Source organism: Oryctolagus cuniculus, chromosome 5 (assembly GCF_964237555.1).
Source record: "Oryctolagus cuniculus chromosome 5, mOryCun1.1, whole genome shotgun sequence".
Taxonomy (NCBI): domain Eukaryota; kingdom Metazoa; phylum Chordata; class Mammalia; order Lagomorpha; family Leporidae; genus Oryctolagus; species Oryctolagus cuniculus.
This window is the reverse complement of record NC_091436.1, coordinates 166,959,162-166,978,787: the sequence shown is the minus strand read 5'-3', so window position 1 is coordinate 166,978,787 and position 19,626 is coordinate 166,959,162. Positions and strand designations below refer to the sequence as shown.

The following is a 19,626-nucleotide window of genomic DNA, read 5'->3' as shown; positions in this document are numbered from 1 at the left end:
AATCTCCCTTAATAGAATAGAAATAAAAATCTTACATAAAATGTAAATAGACTGAGTTCATCAGTGGACAGAAAAACAGTTGGACTTATTCCAAGAAACCAAAGTTAGTTCAGGAAAGTCTGTCATTCTAAGGAATAATCTTACTAAAAGGAAAAAAAATGCCTCTTTTCAATGGATGTAGAAAAATCAGTTGTTAAAATGCAGCGTATATTCATAATTAAAAATATTAGCAACTCAGGAAAGGGAGAAGTTCCTTGTCTGGTAATAAGGTATCTGACATAATCACAGCAAATACTGTTCTTACTAATAAAATATTAACAGCTTTTGTTAGAGGCACTGTGTGAGACTAGAATGCTGTCTCCACCATTTCTAGTGAGTGTGCTGTAGTGGAGGCCCTAACTACTGCCATAGAGCAAGAGAGAAGAGGGTTGCAAAGGAGGGACCAGGATTGTCGTCATGGATAAATGATGGGATACCTACATATAACATTCAAAAGAATCTTTTTGAATCCATAATAGGATTTTTTTGGTTATAAAATCAGTACAGGAAAAAAATTAATTTATGTTTTACCCACCACAAATAGTTACCAAACGAACTTTTTAGAAAGAAAAAAAAAAAGAAAAAGAAATTGCACTCTTATCTGTACCATACCAAAAAACTCCAGGCCGATGACTTACATAAATGGGAAAAACAAAAGAATACAGCTATTGGAAAATATCATCGGAAAAGTTTCTCCTGCTCTAAGGTTAGATACAAAAGCATTAACTGTAAGAGCAAAAACTGATAGATTTGATGAAAGAACGTACTCCTTGAATAAGAACCCGTTATGGGATGACCAGCCACGGCGGGGGGGGGGGGGGGGGGGGCGGCTGCGGCACACGTGTAACTGACAAGACTCCAGTGATATCTAGAGAAATCTTACAAATCCCAGAGAAGAGGATCGGGGGTCCCACTGAAGCGTGGATGACCTCTCTGAACCTGCACTCCGTTTGGGTCTGGTAGTTAGCAAGTGTACAGTGCAGTGGTATTAAGTGATTTAAATGATTGTGCAGCCATCACCACTACCCATTTCCAGAATTAAAAAAAAAATCATTCCAACAGAAACTCTATTACACAGTGACTCCCATCCCTCGCTCTCCTGCCCATGGAATCGGCTCTGTTTTCTGTATCTGAATTTGCCTGTTCTGGGAAGTTCATGGAGATCAGATAGAATATTTTTCCTCTGGGTCTGGCGTATTTCACTTAGCCGAGTGTTTTCAAGATGTTTGCGTTTGGTAGCACTATCAGAATTTCTTCCCTTTTACGGTGGACCGACATTCCCTGCTGATGCTGCACCTCACTGTGTTTACCCATTTACCTGCTGATGGGTGCTCAGCTTGACTGTTGTGAAGAACAATGTGGCGAATGTGGCTGTACAAGTATCTGTTGACATCCCTGCTTTGCACTCTGAGGACAGTCCTAGCAGTGGGATTACTAGCTAAAAAGATACTCTGTGTTCCTGTTAAGGAACCGTCGAGCTGTTTCCCACAGTAACTGTGTTGTTCTACATTCCCCGGCAACAGGGTACCAGAACACCATTTCTTCCCATCCTTGCCAACACTTGTTACTGCCTGCTTTTTGTTTTGTCAGAGCCATCTCTGATGGTGGCTTTGATCTGCCACCATTGTCATTAGAGCAGTCTCGTGGTGGCCTGGATTTGCATTTCCCCAGTGACTTGACGAATGTTGACTATCCTTTCCTGTGCTTGCCGGACATTTGAAAATCTGGATGAATGCCGGGTCTTTAGCACAAGTGTTTCTGGGTTGTGTTTTGTTACTGAATTGCAGCAGTTCTTTATCTGTTGTGGATGTCTGTCCCTTACTGGTTATGTTTGATTTACAAATGCTTTCCGACTCTGAGGGACGTCTCCTTACTTTCTCGATAGTGTCTTTGATGCAACGAAGGCGTGAATTTTGATGTGGTACCGTGATGTGGTACAGTTTATTTTTACTTTTGTTGCCCTTGATTTTTGTGTCATTCCCAAGAAATCACCCCCAAGACCAATTCCATGCTTTTCTGCTATGTTTTCTGCCAAGAGTTTTATAATTTTAGCACTTAAATTTATATTTTTGATCCATTTTGAGTACTTTTTGTATATGATATAATTAAGGGTTCAGGTTCATTCTTTGATATGTATATATCTGGTTTCCCCCTTGAGTAATCCTCGCAAAACTGTCAAAAGTCAGTTGGCCAGCGCCGTGGCTCACTAGGCTAATCCTCCGCCTAGCGGCGCCGGCACACCGGGTTCTAGTCCCCGTCGGGGCGCCGGATTCTGTCCCGGTTGCCCCTCTTCCAGGCCAGCTCTCTGCTGTGGCCAGGGAGTGCAGTGGAGGATGGCCCAAGTGCTTGGGCCCTGCACCCCATGGGAGACCAGGAGGAAGCACCTGGCTCCTGGCTTCGGATTGGCACAGCACGGCTGTAGCAGCCACTTGGGGGGTGAACCAACGGAAGGAAGCCCTTTCTCTCTCTCTCTCTCTCTCTCACTGTCTAACTCTGCCTGTCAAAAAAAAAAAAAAAAAAAAAAAGTCAGTTGACCATAGATGGGAAGATTGATTTCTGGGTTCTCTTCTGTTCCATCGGTCTACCTGTCAGTCTTTATGCCAGTACCATATTTGATTACCATGGCTTTAGAGTGAGTTTTGAAATCAGGAAGTATGAGTCTTCCTCCTACTTTGTTCCTCTTTTTCAGGATTGTTTTGGCTGTTTGGCAGAAGCACCAATTTTAAAAAAAATTCCTGCTTGTATGATCTGTATGAAATTTCCACCTTCTGAAAAGATTGATTCTCCTCGCAGTGATTTCTGGAGCTGAATGTTCCCTGGTGTTGTGCTTCTCTTCACAGAAGCAGTATCCAGAGCAGAGTGCAGTCGTGAAGAGAATGCAGTCTCTCCAGCTGGACTGTGTGCCAGTGCCTCCGAGCAGGTCGAATTCAGGTAACCTGCACCGAGCTCAGACGTCTCCATTCATCCACTGGCTCTTTCCTCTCCTGAACACTGTACAAAATACTCCAAAAAGTGCATGGAAAATTGAGTTAAGAGATAAGTTTATTTTGGTACTGACAAGTTTGAAATCAATGCATAGTTGTTTTCTTCATCTTTTAAAAATGTTTTTTTTTTAAATTTTTATTTATTTATTTTTTGACAGGCAGAGTGGACAGTGAGAGAGAGAGAGACAGAGAGAAAGGTCTTCCTTTTGCAGTTGGTTCACCCTCCAATGGCCGCCGCGGCCAGCGCGCTGTGGCTGGCGCACCGCACTGATCTGATGGTAGGAGCCAGGTGCTTCTCCTGGTCTCCCATGGGGTGCAGGGCCCAAGCACCTGGGCCATCCTCCACTGCACTCCCGGGCCACAGCAGAGAGCTGGCCTGGAAGAGGGGCAACCGGGACAGAATCCGGCGCCCCGACCGGGACTAGAACCCGGTGTGCGGGCGCCGCGAGGCGGAGGATTAGCCTAGTGAGCCGCGGCGCCGGCCCAAAAATGTTTTCTTAATACTTTGTTTCTTTTAATATTTTCCATGAGCTTTTTGAAGAGCCTTCATGTGGGAAACAGAAGAAACTCTGCCTTAAAGGGATCCATAATGTATTCAAGAATCAAGTGAAATATATTGGAAATAGGAAGTAATCAGTATTCTCACTAAAATGACCAGAGCTTCCTAAACAGGAGCGACATAATACGTCTGCTAGGGAGAACGTGACAGGGGAGAACGTGACAGGAGAGAGAGTGACAGGGGAGAACGTGACAGGGGAGAACGTGACAGGGGAGAACGTGACAGGGGAGAACGTGACAGGAGAGAACGTGACAGGGGAGAAAGTGACAGGAGAGAAGGAAGGGAGGGAGGTCAGAGGTGACTGGATCCAGGGCAGAACCGGCAGATTTTCATTGTCATTTGCATCATGACAAGAGGGAAGCCGCGTGTTAGCTGTCGGACCTGGGGCAAGTTACTTCCCACTCCTGTGCCTCAGCCAGCAGATCGTGGTAACGGCTTCTGCTTTCATAGGGCTTCCAAGGAATGGAAGCCTTCCTAGAAGTGCTTAGGACAGAGCTACGGCTGTCTTTTCTACCGGCATCCCTGTAAGGAGCCAGCCGCCCTCCCTGCTCAAGCCAGCCTCTGTCTTCCCTGGTCCCTATAAGACTCGCTTTCCTGTTGCTTGTTCCCGCGCTCCCTCGCTCTGGGCCAGAGGCTGTGTGATCTGTGGAACTTGGGGGAGGAGGACCCTCTGTGTGCCTTGTTCTTGCCTCTTGCTTGTTTTCAGCTTCGTGACCCTGTTCAGGCTGTACTTTATTTTTCACGTTTTCTGAAGCCCATTACAATGTGGATCGTTCCCTCCCAGCCACGGAACAGCCCAGCTCCCTGCACAGTTCCCAGGGCTTCATGACGGGTCCAGTGGAGGTGTCCTTTTTCTCTGCCTGCCCTGAGATCTCGCAAGAAGAGAATGAGCCCAGCCTGCAGAGTAAGCTCCAGGAGGAAGCCAACTACCATCTTTACGGCAGCCGCATGGACAAGCAGACGAGACAGCCGCCCAGGCAGAGTGTGGCCTACAGCAGAGAGGAGGAGAGGAGACGGAGGGTTTCCTATGACCCTTTTGCTCAGCAGACACCCTATGAAAATGTTCAGAAAACAGGAATAAAAGTCCACAGTTACCCTGGTACAACCAGTCATAGCAATGCAGCACACCAACCAACAGGACTAACCAGCCAACCCCAACTGCCATATTGGAACAATGGAGTCTACAGTCTACATGGTTTTGGAACAAGGCCTTTGGAGCCGGGAACAGCAGGTCAAGCAGTTTGGTATGGGCCAAGTCTAAGCCCAATGTCAAGTCTGTATAAAACTCCAGTGCCTGAGACCAACCTACTAGGAAACACGCCCACCATTCCATTCAGCTCCTTGTCGCCAGCAGGTAAACGCATCTCTATTGCTGACAATGAATGCCCCGTAGCAGCATGATGGACATAACGAGGAGGGTGGTGACATAGGGCGAGTAGTGGGAGCCTTCAAGTGCAAAGTGAGCCTGGCCACCGCGGAGTGGTTGTGGGAATAGTGCAGTCTGGGCCCAGGATCCATCACGGCGCCCCCACACGTTGTTACAGGTCCTGGTGACTTCTTCCATTCTAACCTGCACCACCTGGTGGCCATGTTACACCCAATCTCCAATAAATGGGAAGATAGCTGCTTATACGCTAATCTCACTCACTGTTTTCTAAAAAGTATGAAGGTAGCTCATTTTCACAAAGTTCATAGGAAATGGACTCAAAAGATAAGTTTGTTTTGGTGCAAAAGCCTTGGAAATCCATGCAGTTTGTTCAAACTATGTGTCTTCCATGAATTCTCTAAAGATTCCTCTTGGACATCTTTATTTCTTTTCATAGGTAGCCCAAACACTGCCATTTGTGATGAAAGATTTTCTTTCCATCCCCATATCATTATCCCATGAAGTACAAGTTCATTGATAGTAGCTACTGACAGTCTAGTAGAAAGAACTGAATATCCAGCGTCAGTGTCAGAGAATCCCAACACTACCTTAACTGCTGATTGGCATCTGTCAACCATATCCATACAGTGTCCTGGAAATCTTGAAATTAGCAGTAGAGGAAGTTTTCAGAACTACAGAACTTTGTTACATTCTATTTCAAAAGGCAGAGTTCTCCCAAAGCTTCTTCTTTTTTTTTTTTTAACTTTTATTTAATGAATATGAATTTCCAAAGTACGACTTATGGATTACAATGGCTTCCCCCCCATACCGTCCCTCCCACCCACAACCCTCCCACCTCCCACTCCCTCTCCCCTTCCATTCACATCAAGATCCATTTTCAATTATCTTAACATACAGAAGATCAGCCTAGCACACATTAAGTAAGGATTTCAACAGTTTGCTCCCACACAGAAACATAAAGTGAAAAATAATAGATGATTTTTTTAAATGATGATGAAATCAGATCAGACCTATTGTCATGTTTAATCCCAGTGAGAGTCAAGTTGGGAATTGATAATTATTTTTTTTTTTTTTACAGAAGATCAGTTTAGTTTGCATTAAGTAAAGATTTCAACAGTCTGCAACCCCATAGAAACACAAGGTGAAATATATTGTTTGAGTACTCATTATAGCATTAAATCCCAATGTACAGCACATTAAGGACAGAGATCCTACATGAGGAGTAAGTGCACAGTGACTCCTGTTGTTGACTTTACCAATTGACACTCCTGTCTATGGCATCAGTAATCTCCCTATGCCCCAGTCATGAGTTTCCAAGGCTATGGAAGCCCTCTGAGTTCTCCGACTCTTATCTTGTTTAGACAAGGTCATAGTCAAAGTGGAGGTTCTCTCCTCCCTTCAGAGAAAGGTACCTCCTTCTTTGAAGACCTGTTGTTTCCACTGGGATCTCACTCACAGAGATCTTTTTGCCAGAGTGTCTTGGCTTTCCATGCCTGAAATACTCTCATGGGCTTTTCAGCCAGATCCGAGTGCCTTTAGGGCTGATTCTGAGGCCAGAGTGCTATTTAGGACATCTGCCATTCTATGAGTCTGCTGAGTATCTCACTTCCCATGTTGGATCACTCTCCCCTTTATTTATTCTATCGGTTAGTGTTAGCAGGTACTAGACTTGTTTATGTGCTCCCTTTGACTCTTAGTCCTTTCATTATGATCAATTGTGAACTGAAATTGATCACTTGGAATAGTGAGATGGCATTGGTACATGCCACCTTGATGGGATTGAATTGGAATCCCCTGGTATGTTTCTAACTCTACCATTTGGGGCAAGTCAGCTTGAGCATGTCCCAAATTATACCTCTCTTCCCTCTCTTATTCCCACTCTTATGTTTAACAGGGATCACATTTCAGTTAATTTTCAACACTTAAGAATAACTGTGTGATAATTACAGAATGAAACCAGTCATATTAAGTAGAACAGACAAAAAAAAATACTAAGAGGGATAATGTATTAAGTTGTTCATTAACAGTCAGGGCTATGCTGATCAAGTCACCGTTTCTCATAGTGTCCATTTCACTTCAGGAGGTTTCCTTTTTGGTGTTCAGTCTGTTGTCACTGATCAGGGAGAACATATGGTATTTGTCCCTTTGGGACTGGCTTACTTCACTCAGCATGATGTGTTCCAGATTCCTCCATTTTGTTGCAAATGACTGGATTTCGTTGTTTCTTACTGCGGTATAGTATTCTAAAGAATACATATCCCATAATTTCTTTATCCAGTCTACCGTTGATGGGCATTTAGGTTGGTTCCAGGTCTTGGCTATTGTGAATTGTGCTGCGATAAACATTAGGGTGCAGACTGCTTTTTTGTTTGCCAATTTAAACTCCTTTGGGTAAATTCCAAGGAGTGGGATGGCTGGGTCGAACGGTAGGGTTATATTTAGGTTTCTGAGGAATCTCCAGACTGACTTCCATAGTGGCCTGACCAGGTTGCATTCCCACCAACAGTGGGTTAGTGTCCCTTTTTCCCCACATCCTCACCAGCATCTGTTGTTGGTAGATTTCTGTATGTGAGCCATTCTAACCCGGGTGAGGTGAAACCTCATTGTGGTTTTGATTTGCATTTCCCTGATTGCTAGCGACCTTGAGCATTTTTTCATGTGCCTGTTGGCCATTTGGATTTCCTCTTTCGAAATCCCAAAGCTTCTTATGAAAACGTTCTGGATTTTTTCTATGGGTTTTGTTAAAAGATGCATGGAATCGGGCATCAAGTGAGATCTACATTACACACAATCAAATAAGTGAAATGTCCTTTTTTTAAAAAAATTTTTTTTATATTTTTGGAAAGGCAGAGTTAGAGAGAGACAGAGAGCTCTTCTATCTGCTGGTTCACTTCCCCAGTTGTTGCAACGGCCAGGATTGGGACAGGCCAAACCAGGAGCCAGGAACTCCTTTGGGGTCTGCCAGTTGAGTGGCAGGGTCCCAATACCGGCGCCATCTCCTGCTGCTTTCCCAGGTACATTAGCAGGGAGCTGGTGTGGAAATGAAGCAGCCAGGATTCGACTAGTGCTTGTATGAGATGGCAGTGGTGTAAGTGGTGGCTTAACCCCCTGCACCACAACGCTGACCCATGAAATACCCTTCTATTTCATTTGTGTTTTTCAATAAAACTTTCCATTAGTGCTACTATATCATTTTATTTATTTTTTAAAAGTTTTTTGAAAAAAGATCTATTTTATTTATTTGAAAGGCAGAGTTACAGAGAGAAAGGGAGAGACAGTGAGATCTCCCATCTGCTGGTTCACTCCCCCAAATGGCCGTGAAGCCAGGACAGGAACTGGTGCTCATATGGGATGCCAGTGCTGCAGGTAGCAGCTTAACTGGCTATGCCACAACGCTGGCCCCTTAAAAAGATTTCAAAAGGTAGATAGGGGCCAGGGCTGTGGCGCAGTGGGTTAAAGCCCAGGTGCAGCGCCAGCATCCCATATGGGTGCCAGTTTGAGTCCTGGCTGCTCCACTTCCAATCCAGCTCTCTGCTGTGGCCTGGGAAAGCAGTGGAAGATGGCCTGAGTCTTTGGGCACCTGCACCCACATGGGAGACCCCAGCAGAAGCTCCTGGCTCTGGATCAGCTCAATTGCTCTGGCAATTGTGGTCATTTGGGGAGTGAACCAGTGAATGGAAGACCTCTCTCTCTGGCTCTACCTCTCTCTGTAACTCTGTCAAATAAATAAAATAAATCTTTAAACAGAATGAATCTGACAGTTAGAGCTCCCATCTGCTGGTTAACTCCCCAAATACCCACAACAACTAAGACTTAGAGTGGAGCCAGGAGCCAGAACTCCATCCAGGTGTCCCAGTTGCTGCTGCCTGCCGGGGTCTGCACCAGCAGGAAGCTGCAGCAGGAGCCAGACCTGGAGTCAGGGGTTGAACCTGGGTGTGAGTGTCCTAACTACCAGGCAAAATGCCCACCCCGCAACTTCTAAGCCTTGTCCCACTTTGTGCCAGGCAGTGGTCTAGGGCCTGGAAAGATACAGCAGTGGGAGAGAGCCTGAATCCCTTCCCTCGTGGAGTTTAAATCCTGGTGGGTAAAAGGCAGGTCATCAGCCAATATTTAACTTTCATTTTGCTCTGAACTCCGTCAGAGTAACCCAGTCACACTAGCTCGGTGCCAGAAGTCTGTTTCCACTCCTCCTCCCGTAGCTGCCCTGCCAGTCGCAGATATCCAGGGGTCCAGCCCTCAGTGAATCTGAGATGCTCCCAGTGCAGGAAGAGAGTGAGTCTGTAAGAATAACGGAATGATCTGCGTTCCTGCCCCGAAAGATGACCCTGCAAAGCCCTGAGTTAATAAATGAACAAGTTGAGTTTCTCTTTGCAAATGTAACGGGATTCTTTTATTTGCTTTTGTTAGTCCTGACCCTACATTGATTAGAAATAATTTTCTTTGCATTGTAAGGAGGCTATGTCTGAATCAGGGAGCCCAGAAAGAAAAGAAACACTTCATCATTTCAGTGAAACAGGGCCCGAGTCCCTTCCTCTTACTAAGTGTGCTGCCTTCAGTAAGAATTGAAGAGGAGAGCTCACTGAACTCTGAGGGTGGAGACCTGTCGTCCGTGCAGCCCTCTGTTGGTGGAGACCTGTTGTCCGTGCAGCCCTGTTGGTGGGAGACCTGTTGTCCGTGCAGCCCTCTGAGGGTGGGAGACCTGTTGTCCGTGCAGCCCTCTGTTGGTGGGAGACCTGTTGTCCGTGCAGCCCTGTTGGTGGGAGACCTGTTGTCCGTGCAGCCCTCTGAGGGTGGAGACCTGTTGTCCGTGCAGCCCTCTGTTGGTGGGAGACCTGTTGTCCGTGCAGCCCTGTTGGTGGGAGACCTGTTGTCCGTGCAGCCCTCTGTTGGTGGGAGACCTGTTGTCCGTGCAGCCCTCTGTTGGTGGGAGACCTGTTGTCCGTGCATCCCTGTTGGTGGGAGACCTGTTGTCCGTGCAGCCCTCTGTTGGTGGAGACCTGTTGTCCATGCAGCCCTCTGTTGGTGGAGACCTGTTGTCCGTGCAGCCCTCTGAGGGTGGGAGACCTGTTGTCCGTGCAGCCCTCTGAGGGTGGGAGACCTGTTGCCCGTGCAGCCCTCTGAGGGTGGGAGACCTGTTGCCCGTGCAGCCCTCTGAGGGTGGGAGACCTGTTGCCCGTGCAGCCCTCTGAGGGTGGGAGACCTGTTGTCCGTGCAGCCCTCTGTTGGTGGAGACCTGTTGTCCGTGCAGCCCTCTGAGGGTGGAGACCTGTTGTCCGTGCAGCCCTCTGAGCGTGGAGACCTGTTGTCCGTGCAGCCCTCTGAGGGTGGAGACCTGTTGTCCGTGCAGCCCTCTGAGGGTGGAGACCTGTTGTCCGTGCAGCCCTCTGTTGGTGGAGACCTGTTGTCCGTGCAGCCCTCTGTTGGTGGGCCCTTGGACTGTCTCCATCTCCAGGCTGCTGTGAAGGGTGCTGTTGTGAGCATGGGTGTAAAGATACTTCTTCACAATCCCACTTTCAGAAATGGAATTGCGGGATCACACGGGAGTTTTTAAGTTTCTGATGAACCTCTGCACTCTGTGCACAAGGGTTTTGTTCTCTGCATAGTCTTGTTAACACTTGGTATTTTCTGTTTTTTTCTTTTCCTTTTTTATAAGTACCATCCTCGTGGCTGTTAGGTGGGTTGCATTTTAAGAAAAATTTAAAGACAGGCATAGGTGATGAAGTTCAACGTCCGTGAAGGGACGCCCTGTTGTAACTCTTGCTTGTGATTTAAATGTCCCTCGCCTGTGTGTTTCTCTCTGTTCAGAAGAGTCTATGAAATGCACCATATACAACAGCAGTGGCATTCAGCTTGGAGCCTGTAACTACATGGAGATCGGCGGGATAAGCTCACCACCACTAGAATGCTTGTGCACAAACTTACAGGAGCCAGCTTCTAAGTACCAAGCCATCTTCGGTAAGGGTCCCTTACGCGTCCACCAACTGTGAGCTCTCTCACCTGTTCAGAGGGATGTAGTGGAATCTGAAAACTGCCCCATGACTCTCCTGAAAGCTACCCCGTTTTCTCTGTAAAAGCCACAGATTCACTCCTTTGTCATGTATTTATCTGTAATATGGGACGAATCACAGTATCTGATTCATGGCTTTGTTGTAAAAATGAAATGAGTTGATGTGTGAAAGAGCTTAGAGCTCCTAGCACGCAGTTCTGTAGAAGTGTTAGACTTTCATCATCATCAAAGAAGGTTCTACACGAGATAAACACTGCTTTCACTAGCACTTCTGTAATAAAACCAGAGGGCTGTCTTCCGTAGGGCTCTGCTGTGCAGACCCATAGCATTAGTCCTGAAACAGCCTGGGGAAAGCAGTCGTGAGTCTAGCATAATTTAGAACACAGGTTTTTGATTGACTCTGGGATTGGCGGATTCTGTCCGTAAACAGCCGGATAGTAAGTAGGCTAGGTTTTGTCCCTGAGGTCTCTTTTGGAACTACTCAGCTCTGTTGTGCAATGCAGAGGCTTCCACACACTGCTTCGTGTGCACATGAGTGAGCAGGCCTAAGTGCCAATAAAACTTTATTTACCGAAAAACAGACAGGAGGTGAGACTGGACCCACAGGTGATAGTTTACCAACCCTTGCTCAGAGCCATTTAAAGGACAGCTTTTAACATACCTAGAATAGAGGTTCTTAACCTTTGAGTAGCCAAGGGTGTCTGAGAATCTGATGAAACCCAGAATCCCTCTCCTAAAAGATATTGACAAACGTTATCTCGGTCCATGGACTACTGACATCTAGTGGTAGCGATGGGAGCTGCATTATGGTGGGCAAGGAAGACTGGGAGTTGAGTGGGGGAAATGAGATGTCTTTCTGTTTAGCTTTTCGAGTTTGGATGAAAGTCAGGAATGTAAGTGTTTTTGTTTCCTCTTGTTAATTATTTTATGCAGGGTTAAGGGGAAGAATCCAGTAAGTACAGAGAAGAGGGAACAGCAGTTGGAAGGGGAGGCTAAGGATGGATCTCAAATAGACATGGAAGCATTTAGACTCCTTATCCCTTGAAAGACAAGGGAAGGCACGGAACAAGACTCACGCTTGTTGGTTCACATCGGATGGTCAGGTTCATTCTTGATGGCCTCAGTTTCCACGACTGGATAGGAGGAAACTGTGGGGTGAAGTGTGGCAGGGGAGGGCACAGGGTCAAAAGGTTAGTGGCCTTGTCTCTGGCCAGGTGTAAATGGGAAATGTGCAAAAGGAACAAAGGTGGTGCTTTTCTCCTTTACATCCAAGAAGTTCTACTGTGAACAGGGCTGCTGACTAGGACTGTAGGGAGCACCCAGCCCAGTGAGCACGTGGTGGTTTTGACCACAAAGCCATCAGCGGTAGTTCAGGGATACACCTGCTAAGAGGAAGTGAGCGCCCTATCCCAGTTCACTGCAGGACTCCCAGGCCGGCAGCACGCTGGTTTCCTCCAGTGAGTCACCACATCATTGAGTTCTCTTTTTCACCCTTTCCGACAGCTCTATGATTAAGGAATCCCCTTCTTCGCCTCCCAGGTTTCTCTAGCTGTTTGGGAGCCAGAATGCACGAAAGGGGTGTAGCTTGATGCTGTCTTCTCTCTTCCATTCGGCAGATGACACCACGAGTCTGACGGACAAACACCTGAGCCCCGTCAGGGACAACCTGGGAAAACACTGGAAAAACTGTGCCCGGAAGCTGGGCCTCACCGAATCGCAGATCGACGAGATTGACCATGACTATGAGCGAGACGGACTGAAAGAGAAGGTTTACCAGATGCTCCAGAAGTGGCTGATGCGGGAAGGCACCAAGGGGGCCACTGTGGGGAAGCTGGCCCGTGCGCTGCACCAGTGTTCCAGACAGGATCTCCTCACCTGTCTGATACAGCTCAGCCAGAAGTAGCCCTGGGGCCAGGCGGGAGGTCCTGGCAGCAGGAGGCAGACGCCTCACTCAGCGAGGAGCCCATTGCTAAGAGCTGCCCAGCGCGTCCAGAATTCTGTTCGCACTGGGACGGGTTCCGTGTCGACATCAAAATCATTTCCTGCACTTTCGGAGCTGCAGGATGGGAAGAGAAATCCTGGCAAGCGGATTCCGGAAAGCAAGAAGACCTCTTCAAGGCCCAGAACCAATCAGAAGCAGCGGCCCGGTTGGCTTTTGAAAGGGAGAGAGAGATACTAGAGGGAGATCGCTTTCCATTATGCTAATCATTCTGTTTCCTGGAGTTTTGTTTGAGAAAGGAAAAAAAAAAATCAGAGCTCCCTTCTCCACACAGGCTTCTGTTAAAACCCAAGAACAGTGGGGTTCTACGTTCTGCTCAATAGGTACTTCTGAATCGCGGCCACAGTTCATCTGCAGACGGCAGAGTCTGTTAACTTCACGTCGAGCACTCTGTCGGTCACCGCAGGCTTTATGAATTGCACGCAGTCTCCTCTCCATTATACGCACTTGCACGTTAGCTGACTTTATACTCAGTTAATGGGTAAATGAACCGAGGGTGTCCTGTGGAATGCTGCGGGGCGGGGGAAGTCGGGCGGGGCGGGGAAATCATCAGAGCTCCCAAGAAACTGCTAACTGTGACGACTGCAGAAAGCCTTCGTTTTTTTTCAGTTCTTCCCTGGTGTCCTGGTCTTTCTGCACAGCCCGGGTCCCTTGAGGAGAGTGGGCATATGAGGAGCAGTGATCTCTGCCCCCAGGCAGGACTGGGGCTTGGGGACTGGTCCCTGGGGAGCCGCCACCTCGGTTTGCCGCAGTGTACTGTCGAGGTGCTTTCTCTGTGCTAAGAAGTAGACAAGGGACAGCGGGAGAGGCTGCTCACTGTGCCCCGGCACTTGGCCTTTCTGAGCCCACTGGAAACCGGGAGGCAACGCAGGAGCCACAGACGGAAGGTGCCCAGGGCCCTCTGGACAGCGGGAATGCCATTGACCTCGCTCTCCCGGGAAGGAGGGGGAAGGGAACAGGGGTGGCCATTCCAGCTGTCAGAACGGATGCCGGGGTTCTGGGCTGATAACGTGTCGGTTCTGATTCTGAATCCCCTCCAGCTCCAGCAGACACAGCCGGCCAGCCACACCCCCACCCCCAGAAGGAGGCTGCAAAGCAAGGTTTCTCCCTCAACACCCCTGGCATCTTGATCAGGATAGCTCTTTGCCGTGGGCTGTCCCGTGGCTTGCGGGATGCTTGGCAGCACCCTCGGCTTCCACCCACCAGGTGCCCTGAGTGCCGGTTTTCCCCGCCTCCTCCCCTGAGGTGTGACACCCGTCTCCAGATGTGGCTCCGTGTTCCTCGGAAGGGCACAGCCGCCTCCGTGGAGAACAGTGCTGCACATCGGAGCTCAGTCTCCTGTCCACACACAGATCCGGGCTCACCACCCAGCTGCCACTCAGCGGTAGGCCTGCAGAGGGCAAAGAAAGTGCCCTGACTTCCGCAGCAAGGCCTGGGTGTTTCCCTTTAAAAACGAATTCCCTGTGCCTTCATTCTGATGGTGTTCTCAAGTCTCCACATTCAGAGATCAGTGTTAAGAGAGAGAAATAAGATTTTAATGGACCTTCTAGAATAAAATGTTACACCTCTGAAGTCGTACACTGACATACGTGTGACAGTTTGGAAGTCCCCACTGTTGGTTTACTGCTCAGGCCGGCGTTCCTGTGCCCACTCCTGCTGTCTAGTCTGAGTAGCACTTGGTCCCTAAGTGCCTGCAGACATTTAAAGCTTAAGTCAGGATAATGTCACTGCGAGGTGGAGGCCTCTTCCAGCGATGTTTGAAGGCAGGCCTGGAGGGCGGGCCTGAGTCACTAAGGCTGTGCCCTTGGCAGCTCCTTCCTCAGAGACGTTTGGTTACACAGCCTGGGTTGGTCCCAGACGCCCTCTCTCTGCATCTTGGCGCACCATGTGATCGGCACACTCTCAGCTCCTGCCACTGGTCAGCCCCAACAGAGGCAGAAATAGGGGAGCCACCTGACCCTGGACGTGAACCTCCAAAACCGGGAGCTGAACGTACTTTGTAAAGTTAGCTGCTCAGGTGTTTCACTGTAGCCACGAAAACCTAAGCAGGCACTGCCCTTCACCCCGCTGATGGCGCCCAGGGGAAGCTTCCAGACAATGAACAGGCCGACAACACGGCTGTCCTTCACGGGCTCCAGGAGATCCTCACACGCGAGGTTATCCGTGGTGAACGAGAGCCTGCTTGGCAGCTTTCCCGCTTGCTGCTGTGGGCATAGTCTTTGCTCTGAGTCTCGCATCCAATCAAGGGCTTCAGGAAGAAAAGTGGTTCTTCCTTAGCGTTGATGTAATATCTATTTACAGAGAAAGTTTCTCTTACTGTTTACCTTTCACGGTTTTAGAAGCAGGGGATTATCATGGAATCAGTGAAGGGCTGGCCTTCTGCAGTGAGCTCCACAGTACGCAGTAACCCAAGGTCAGCATTCTGGAGTTCTGAATTCAGATTCCCCCGGCTGCTCTTCGGCTGTGTGGCCTAGGGCCTGTTTCCTCAGGTGGTGGTGGCAGCAGCACACGAGGTCGATGGAAAGACGAAGGGGGTGCGTCCTCGGATGCTGGCACAAGAATGGCAGTACACTGTTGTGCCACAGTGTGCGTGAAGGAAGTCCTCAAGTACGTGCTTAGTAAACCGTCAGACCAACAACTTGGAAGCTCAGTGCTGCCATCTTTGCTTGACAGTAGGATGGCTGGGTTTGAGATTGTGCACTTGTTGGGGCCAGCACTGTGGCGCAGCAGGTTACCACGCCGGCATCCCATATGGGCACTGGTTAGGGACTCGGCTGCTCCACTTCCTGTCCAGCTCTCTGCTGTGGCCTGGGAAAGCAGTAGAAGATGGCACATGTCCTTGGGCCCCTGCTCCCGCGTGGGAGACCCAGAAGAAGCTCCTGGCTCCTGATCGGCGCAGCTCTGGCCGTTGCAGCCAGCTGGGGAGTGAACCAGCAGATGGAAGACCTCTCTCTGTCTGCCTCTCCTCTCTCTCTGTAACTCTTTCAAGTAAAATAAATCTTTAAAAAAAATAAAAAACTGTACACTTGTTTAAAGTTTATTTATTGGAAAGGCAGAGCGACAGGGACAGAGCGATCTTTCTGCTGGTTCACTCCCCGGATGCCGCCACTGCCAGGGCTGGGCCACAATGAAGCCAAAAGCCAGGAACTCCATCCTGATGGCCCACGTGAATGGCGGGGGCCCAAGCACTTGGGCCATCTGCTGCTGCCTTCCCAGGCACAGTAGCAGGGAGCTGGGCTAGACTCGTAGTAGCTTGAACTGCTGCTCCAGTGTGGGAATTGAGAGTCCCAAGCTGTGGCTTAACTTGCTGCACACAACACCTGCCCCCAGACAACTACTATTTTTTTTTTTTTTTAATCTTCATCTCAGAAGAATTCCCAGTCAACATTTCAGGAAAAAATAAGGAATACTGACCCTGCTAAAGATTGCAGGAGGTCAAATGATATCCATGTGAACTCAGATATTGTGTATTGCTTTGCAGGAACTGATGGGGGTAGACTTAAGTCAAAAGTAGATTACAAGCATTTTTTGCATATCCTGTAGTTAGACTAACCTTGCGTTTGCTGCCCGAGAAGCTGCAGTTGGCCAGTGAGGACGCTGCAGGCGCTGGAACGGTCCACAGCTGTAACACTTGGAAGTACTGTTCCTATGGAGCTGTCCCACGAGGAGGCTCTGGAGGAAAAACAGCACGTGAGAAAGCCGAAGCTGGAGGAATCCAAGCCAAAGCTGCAGCCGTGGCCACAAGTCTGCCACCGTGTGCGGTTAAGGAAGGCAGAATGGCAGCCAGTTAAAGGGGCAGCTTTTTCTCCCACTTAACTTTGAGAGCTTGTTTGGAGGTTCTGGCAGGGGCGCGCAGCTACCTTGACCCTTGACCGAGACCGGTCGTCCTCTAGCGGGGAAGGGGAAGGTCGCAGCTTCGGGAGGGACGCACGTGGAGCCGTGAGGGAGGAAGGGGACACCCGCCTAGCCAGCCAGGTCAGCCCAATCAACCCTGGCGACCAATCGGGTGACAGATGTCGCGGCCAGATGGCCCTCACATCTGTCCACTTAACTTGGAGTTGCAGACGTTTAGGTGACTTCCACCTTCTCAACCATTTTTAACTGCACCGTCCAGTGGCATCAACTACGATCTCGGAGTTGCACAACCATCACCGCCATCCACCCACCAACTCTCTATTTTGCAAATCTAGAAGTCTGCATCCAGCAAACTGCCACCCTCCACCCCCTCACCCCGCGAGTGTGCACAGCCCATCCTGTTCTCCTGTCTGTGGGGTCATCGGTCCCCTCACCCCGAGTGTGCACGCCCCATCCTGTTCTCTTGTCCGTGGGGTCGCAGTATCGGTCCCCTCACCCCGAGTGTGCACACCCCATTCTGCTCTCCTGTCCGTGGGGTCGCAGTATCGGTCCCCTCACCCCGAGTGTGTACACCCCTTCCTGTTCTCCTGTCCGTGGGGTCACAGTATCGGTCCCCTCACCCCGAGTGTGCACACCCCATTCTGCTCTCCTGTCGTGGGGTCGCAGTATCGGTCCCCTCACCCCGAGTGTGTACACCCCTTCCTGTTCTCCTGTCGTGGGGTCGCAGTATCGGTCCCCTCACCCCGAGTGTGCACGCCCCATTCTGCTCTCCCGTACCTGGGCCGCAGTACGGGTCCTTCGTGAACGGCTCCCTCACTGCAAGGCCCTAAGGGCCGTCCCGCGGCAGGTGCGTCACAGCCCCCGCCATCGCGCGCACCTGCCCCGCTCCGCGCCCTTCGCTTACGTCAGCATTATGACCCGTGCAGCGCTCTCAGGCCCCTGCTCACTCCCTCGGGTGTACCCCAGACGGGGAACCGCTGCCTCCCACAGCAATTCCACGCGTAACGTTAACGTCATCTCCTGGCTCCCACAGCGGCCGTGCCGACACTGCTTCCGTTTAAAAAACACCTGCAGCCACCCTGATGGAGAGAAGGGAACGCAGCCCCCCGCCCCCCCCCCAGCGCCTCACGCCCTAGCCGGCCGCAGGGCCGCGGTCTCGCCTCCCCAGCCCGCTGTGCACGCCGCCACGGCCACGGCACCACGGCGACGGACAGGGTCGAGGAGCCCGTCTAGACGGGTTCGCGAGGGTTCCAAGGCAGGCGGGGCTGGGAGAGGCGTGGCGGGCTACGCGCGTGGCGGCTCGCCGCACCTGACGGAGGACAGCTGAGGCGCCCGGGCGGGCTGTGGGCGTGGCTGTGGCGTCCGGGGGCGTGGCGTTAGGGGGCGTGGCAGGGCGCGGCGGCTCGCCGCACCTGAGGGAGGACAGCTGTGGCGTCCGGGCGGGCTGTGGGCGTGGCCGTGGCGTCCGGGGGGCGTGGCGTTAGGGGGCGTGGCAGGGCGCCGCGGCTCGCTGCACCTGAGGGAGGACCAGCTGTGGCGCCCGGGCGGGCTGTGGGCGTGGCCGTGGCGTCCGGGGGCGTGGCGTTAGGGGGCGTGGCAGGGCGCCGCGGCTCGCCGCACCTGAGGGAGGACAGCTGTGGCTTCCGGGCGGGCTGTGGGCGTGACTGGGCGTCGAGGCCCGAGGAGCCAGAAGCGCGTCGTGGCGTCAGGGGGCGTGGCGGAGCGGAGGAGGCTGGGGCGAGGGCGGGCTAGGGCCCTGCGCATGCGCACTGTCGGCCGTGGCGCGACTTGCGACCATGGCAGTGGCGCTGGGCTCGCGGAGCGCCTTGCGGCTGCGGCTGCTTCTGTCACAGCTGAAGCCTGGGATCCGTGTTTCCCGGGCCGGGCCCGCAGCCGCGTTCGGGTAATGGCGCGCGCCTCTCATCCGGGAATCCCCGCGTGCGCGCGCTCTCGGGGTGGGGGTCGGCTGGAGCGGCGCGCGGGCCTCAGGTGGGCTGGGCGGCAGGGGGCGGTCCCTGTACTTGGGGTCGCAGTACGGGCCTTTCGTCAATGGCTGGCAGTCCCCGGAGGACACCTTCTCTCCCGTCTGAGATCCGAGCCGGCTGGAGACCTGGGCGCCCCGTGCGCCCTCACCTCCGAGTTCCCCGGGCGCCCCCTGCTCTCTCACCTCCGAGTTCCCCGGGCTCCCCGTGCGCTCTCTCACCTCCAGTTCCCCGGGCGCCCCGTGCGCTCTCACCTCCGAGTTCCCTGGGCGCCCCGTGCGCCCTCACCTCCGAGTGCCCCGGGCGCCCCGTGCGCCCTCACCTCCGAGTGCCCCGGGCGCCCCGTGCGCTCTCACCTCCGGGTGCCCCGGGCGCCCCCTGCTCTCTCACCTCCGAATTCCCTGGGCGCCCCGTGCCCGCTCTCACCTCCGAGTTCCCCGGGCTCCCCGTGCGCTCTCACCTCCTAGTGCCCCGGGCGCCCCCTGCTCTCTCACCTCCGAGTTCCCCGGGCTCCCCGTGCGCTCTCTCACCTCCGAGTTCCCCGGGCTCCCCGTGCGCTCTCACCTCCGGGTGCCCCGGGCGCCCCCTGCTCTCTCACCTCCGAATTCCCTGGGCGCCCCGTGCCCGCTCTCATCTCCGAGTGCCCCGGGCGCCCCGTGCCCGCTCTCACCTCCGAGTTCCCCGGGCTCCCCGTGCCCGCTCTCACCTCCTAGTGCCCCGGGCGCCCCGTGCGCTCTCACCTCCGAGTGCCCCGGGCGCCCCCTGCTCTCTCACCTCCGAGTGCCCCGGGCGCCCCGTGAGCTCTCACCTCCGA

At 51.7% G+C, this 19,626-nt stretch overlaps 3 protein-coding genes across 9 annotated transcripts in view; 2 read left to right on the top strand and 1 right to left on the bottom strand.

Moving 5' to 3' along the window:
* RIPK1 (receptor interacting serine/threonine kinase 1) overlaps positions 1-14,547 on the top strand; it is a 48,683-nt gene extending 34,136 nt beyond the window's left edge. For 4 of the 5 annotated variants that reach the window (XM_051855901.2, XM_051855900.2, XM_051855903.2 and 1 more), the window contains 4 exons: positions 2,880-2,970; positions 4,337-4,936; positions 10,775-10,924; positions 12,593-14,547. In XM_051855901.2, the coding sequence (XP_051711861.2) occupies positions 2,880-2,970; positions 4,337-4,936; positions 10,775-10,924; positions 12,593-12,879 (1,128 nt within the window). In that variant the 3' untranslated portion in view covers positions 12,880-14,547. The remainder of the gene's footprint in view (positions 1-2,879; positions 2,971-4,336; positions 4,937-10,774; positions 10,925-12,592) is intronic. The other variant, XM_070074480.1, reaches the window with a different exon arrangement.
* Positions 1-19,626, bottom strand: part of SERPINB9 (serpin family B member 9) — a 220,342-nt gene that overhangs the window by 156,049 nt on the left and 44,667 nt on the right. The window lies entirely within an intron of this gene.
* The window catches only part of BPHL (biphenyl hydrolase like), a 38,329-nt gene continuing 37,248 nt past the window's right edge, over positions 18,546-19,626 (top strand). The window contains exon 1 of one of the 3 annotated variants that reach the window (XM_070074485.1): positions 18,546-18,733. In XM_070074485.1, coding sequence (XP_069930586.1) covers positions 18,627-18,733 — 107 coding nt within the window. In that variant the 5' untranslated portion in view covers positions 18,546-18,626. The remainder of the gene's footprint in view (positions 18,734-19,626) is intronic. The other 2 variants (XM_070074486.1, XM_070074484.1) reach the window with 2 other exon arrangements.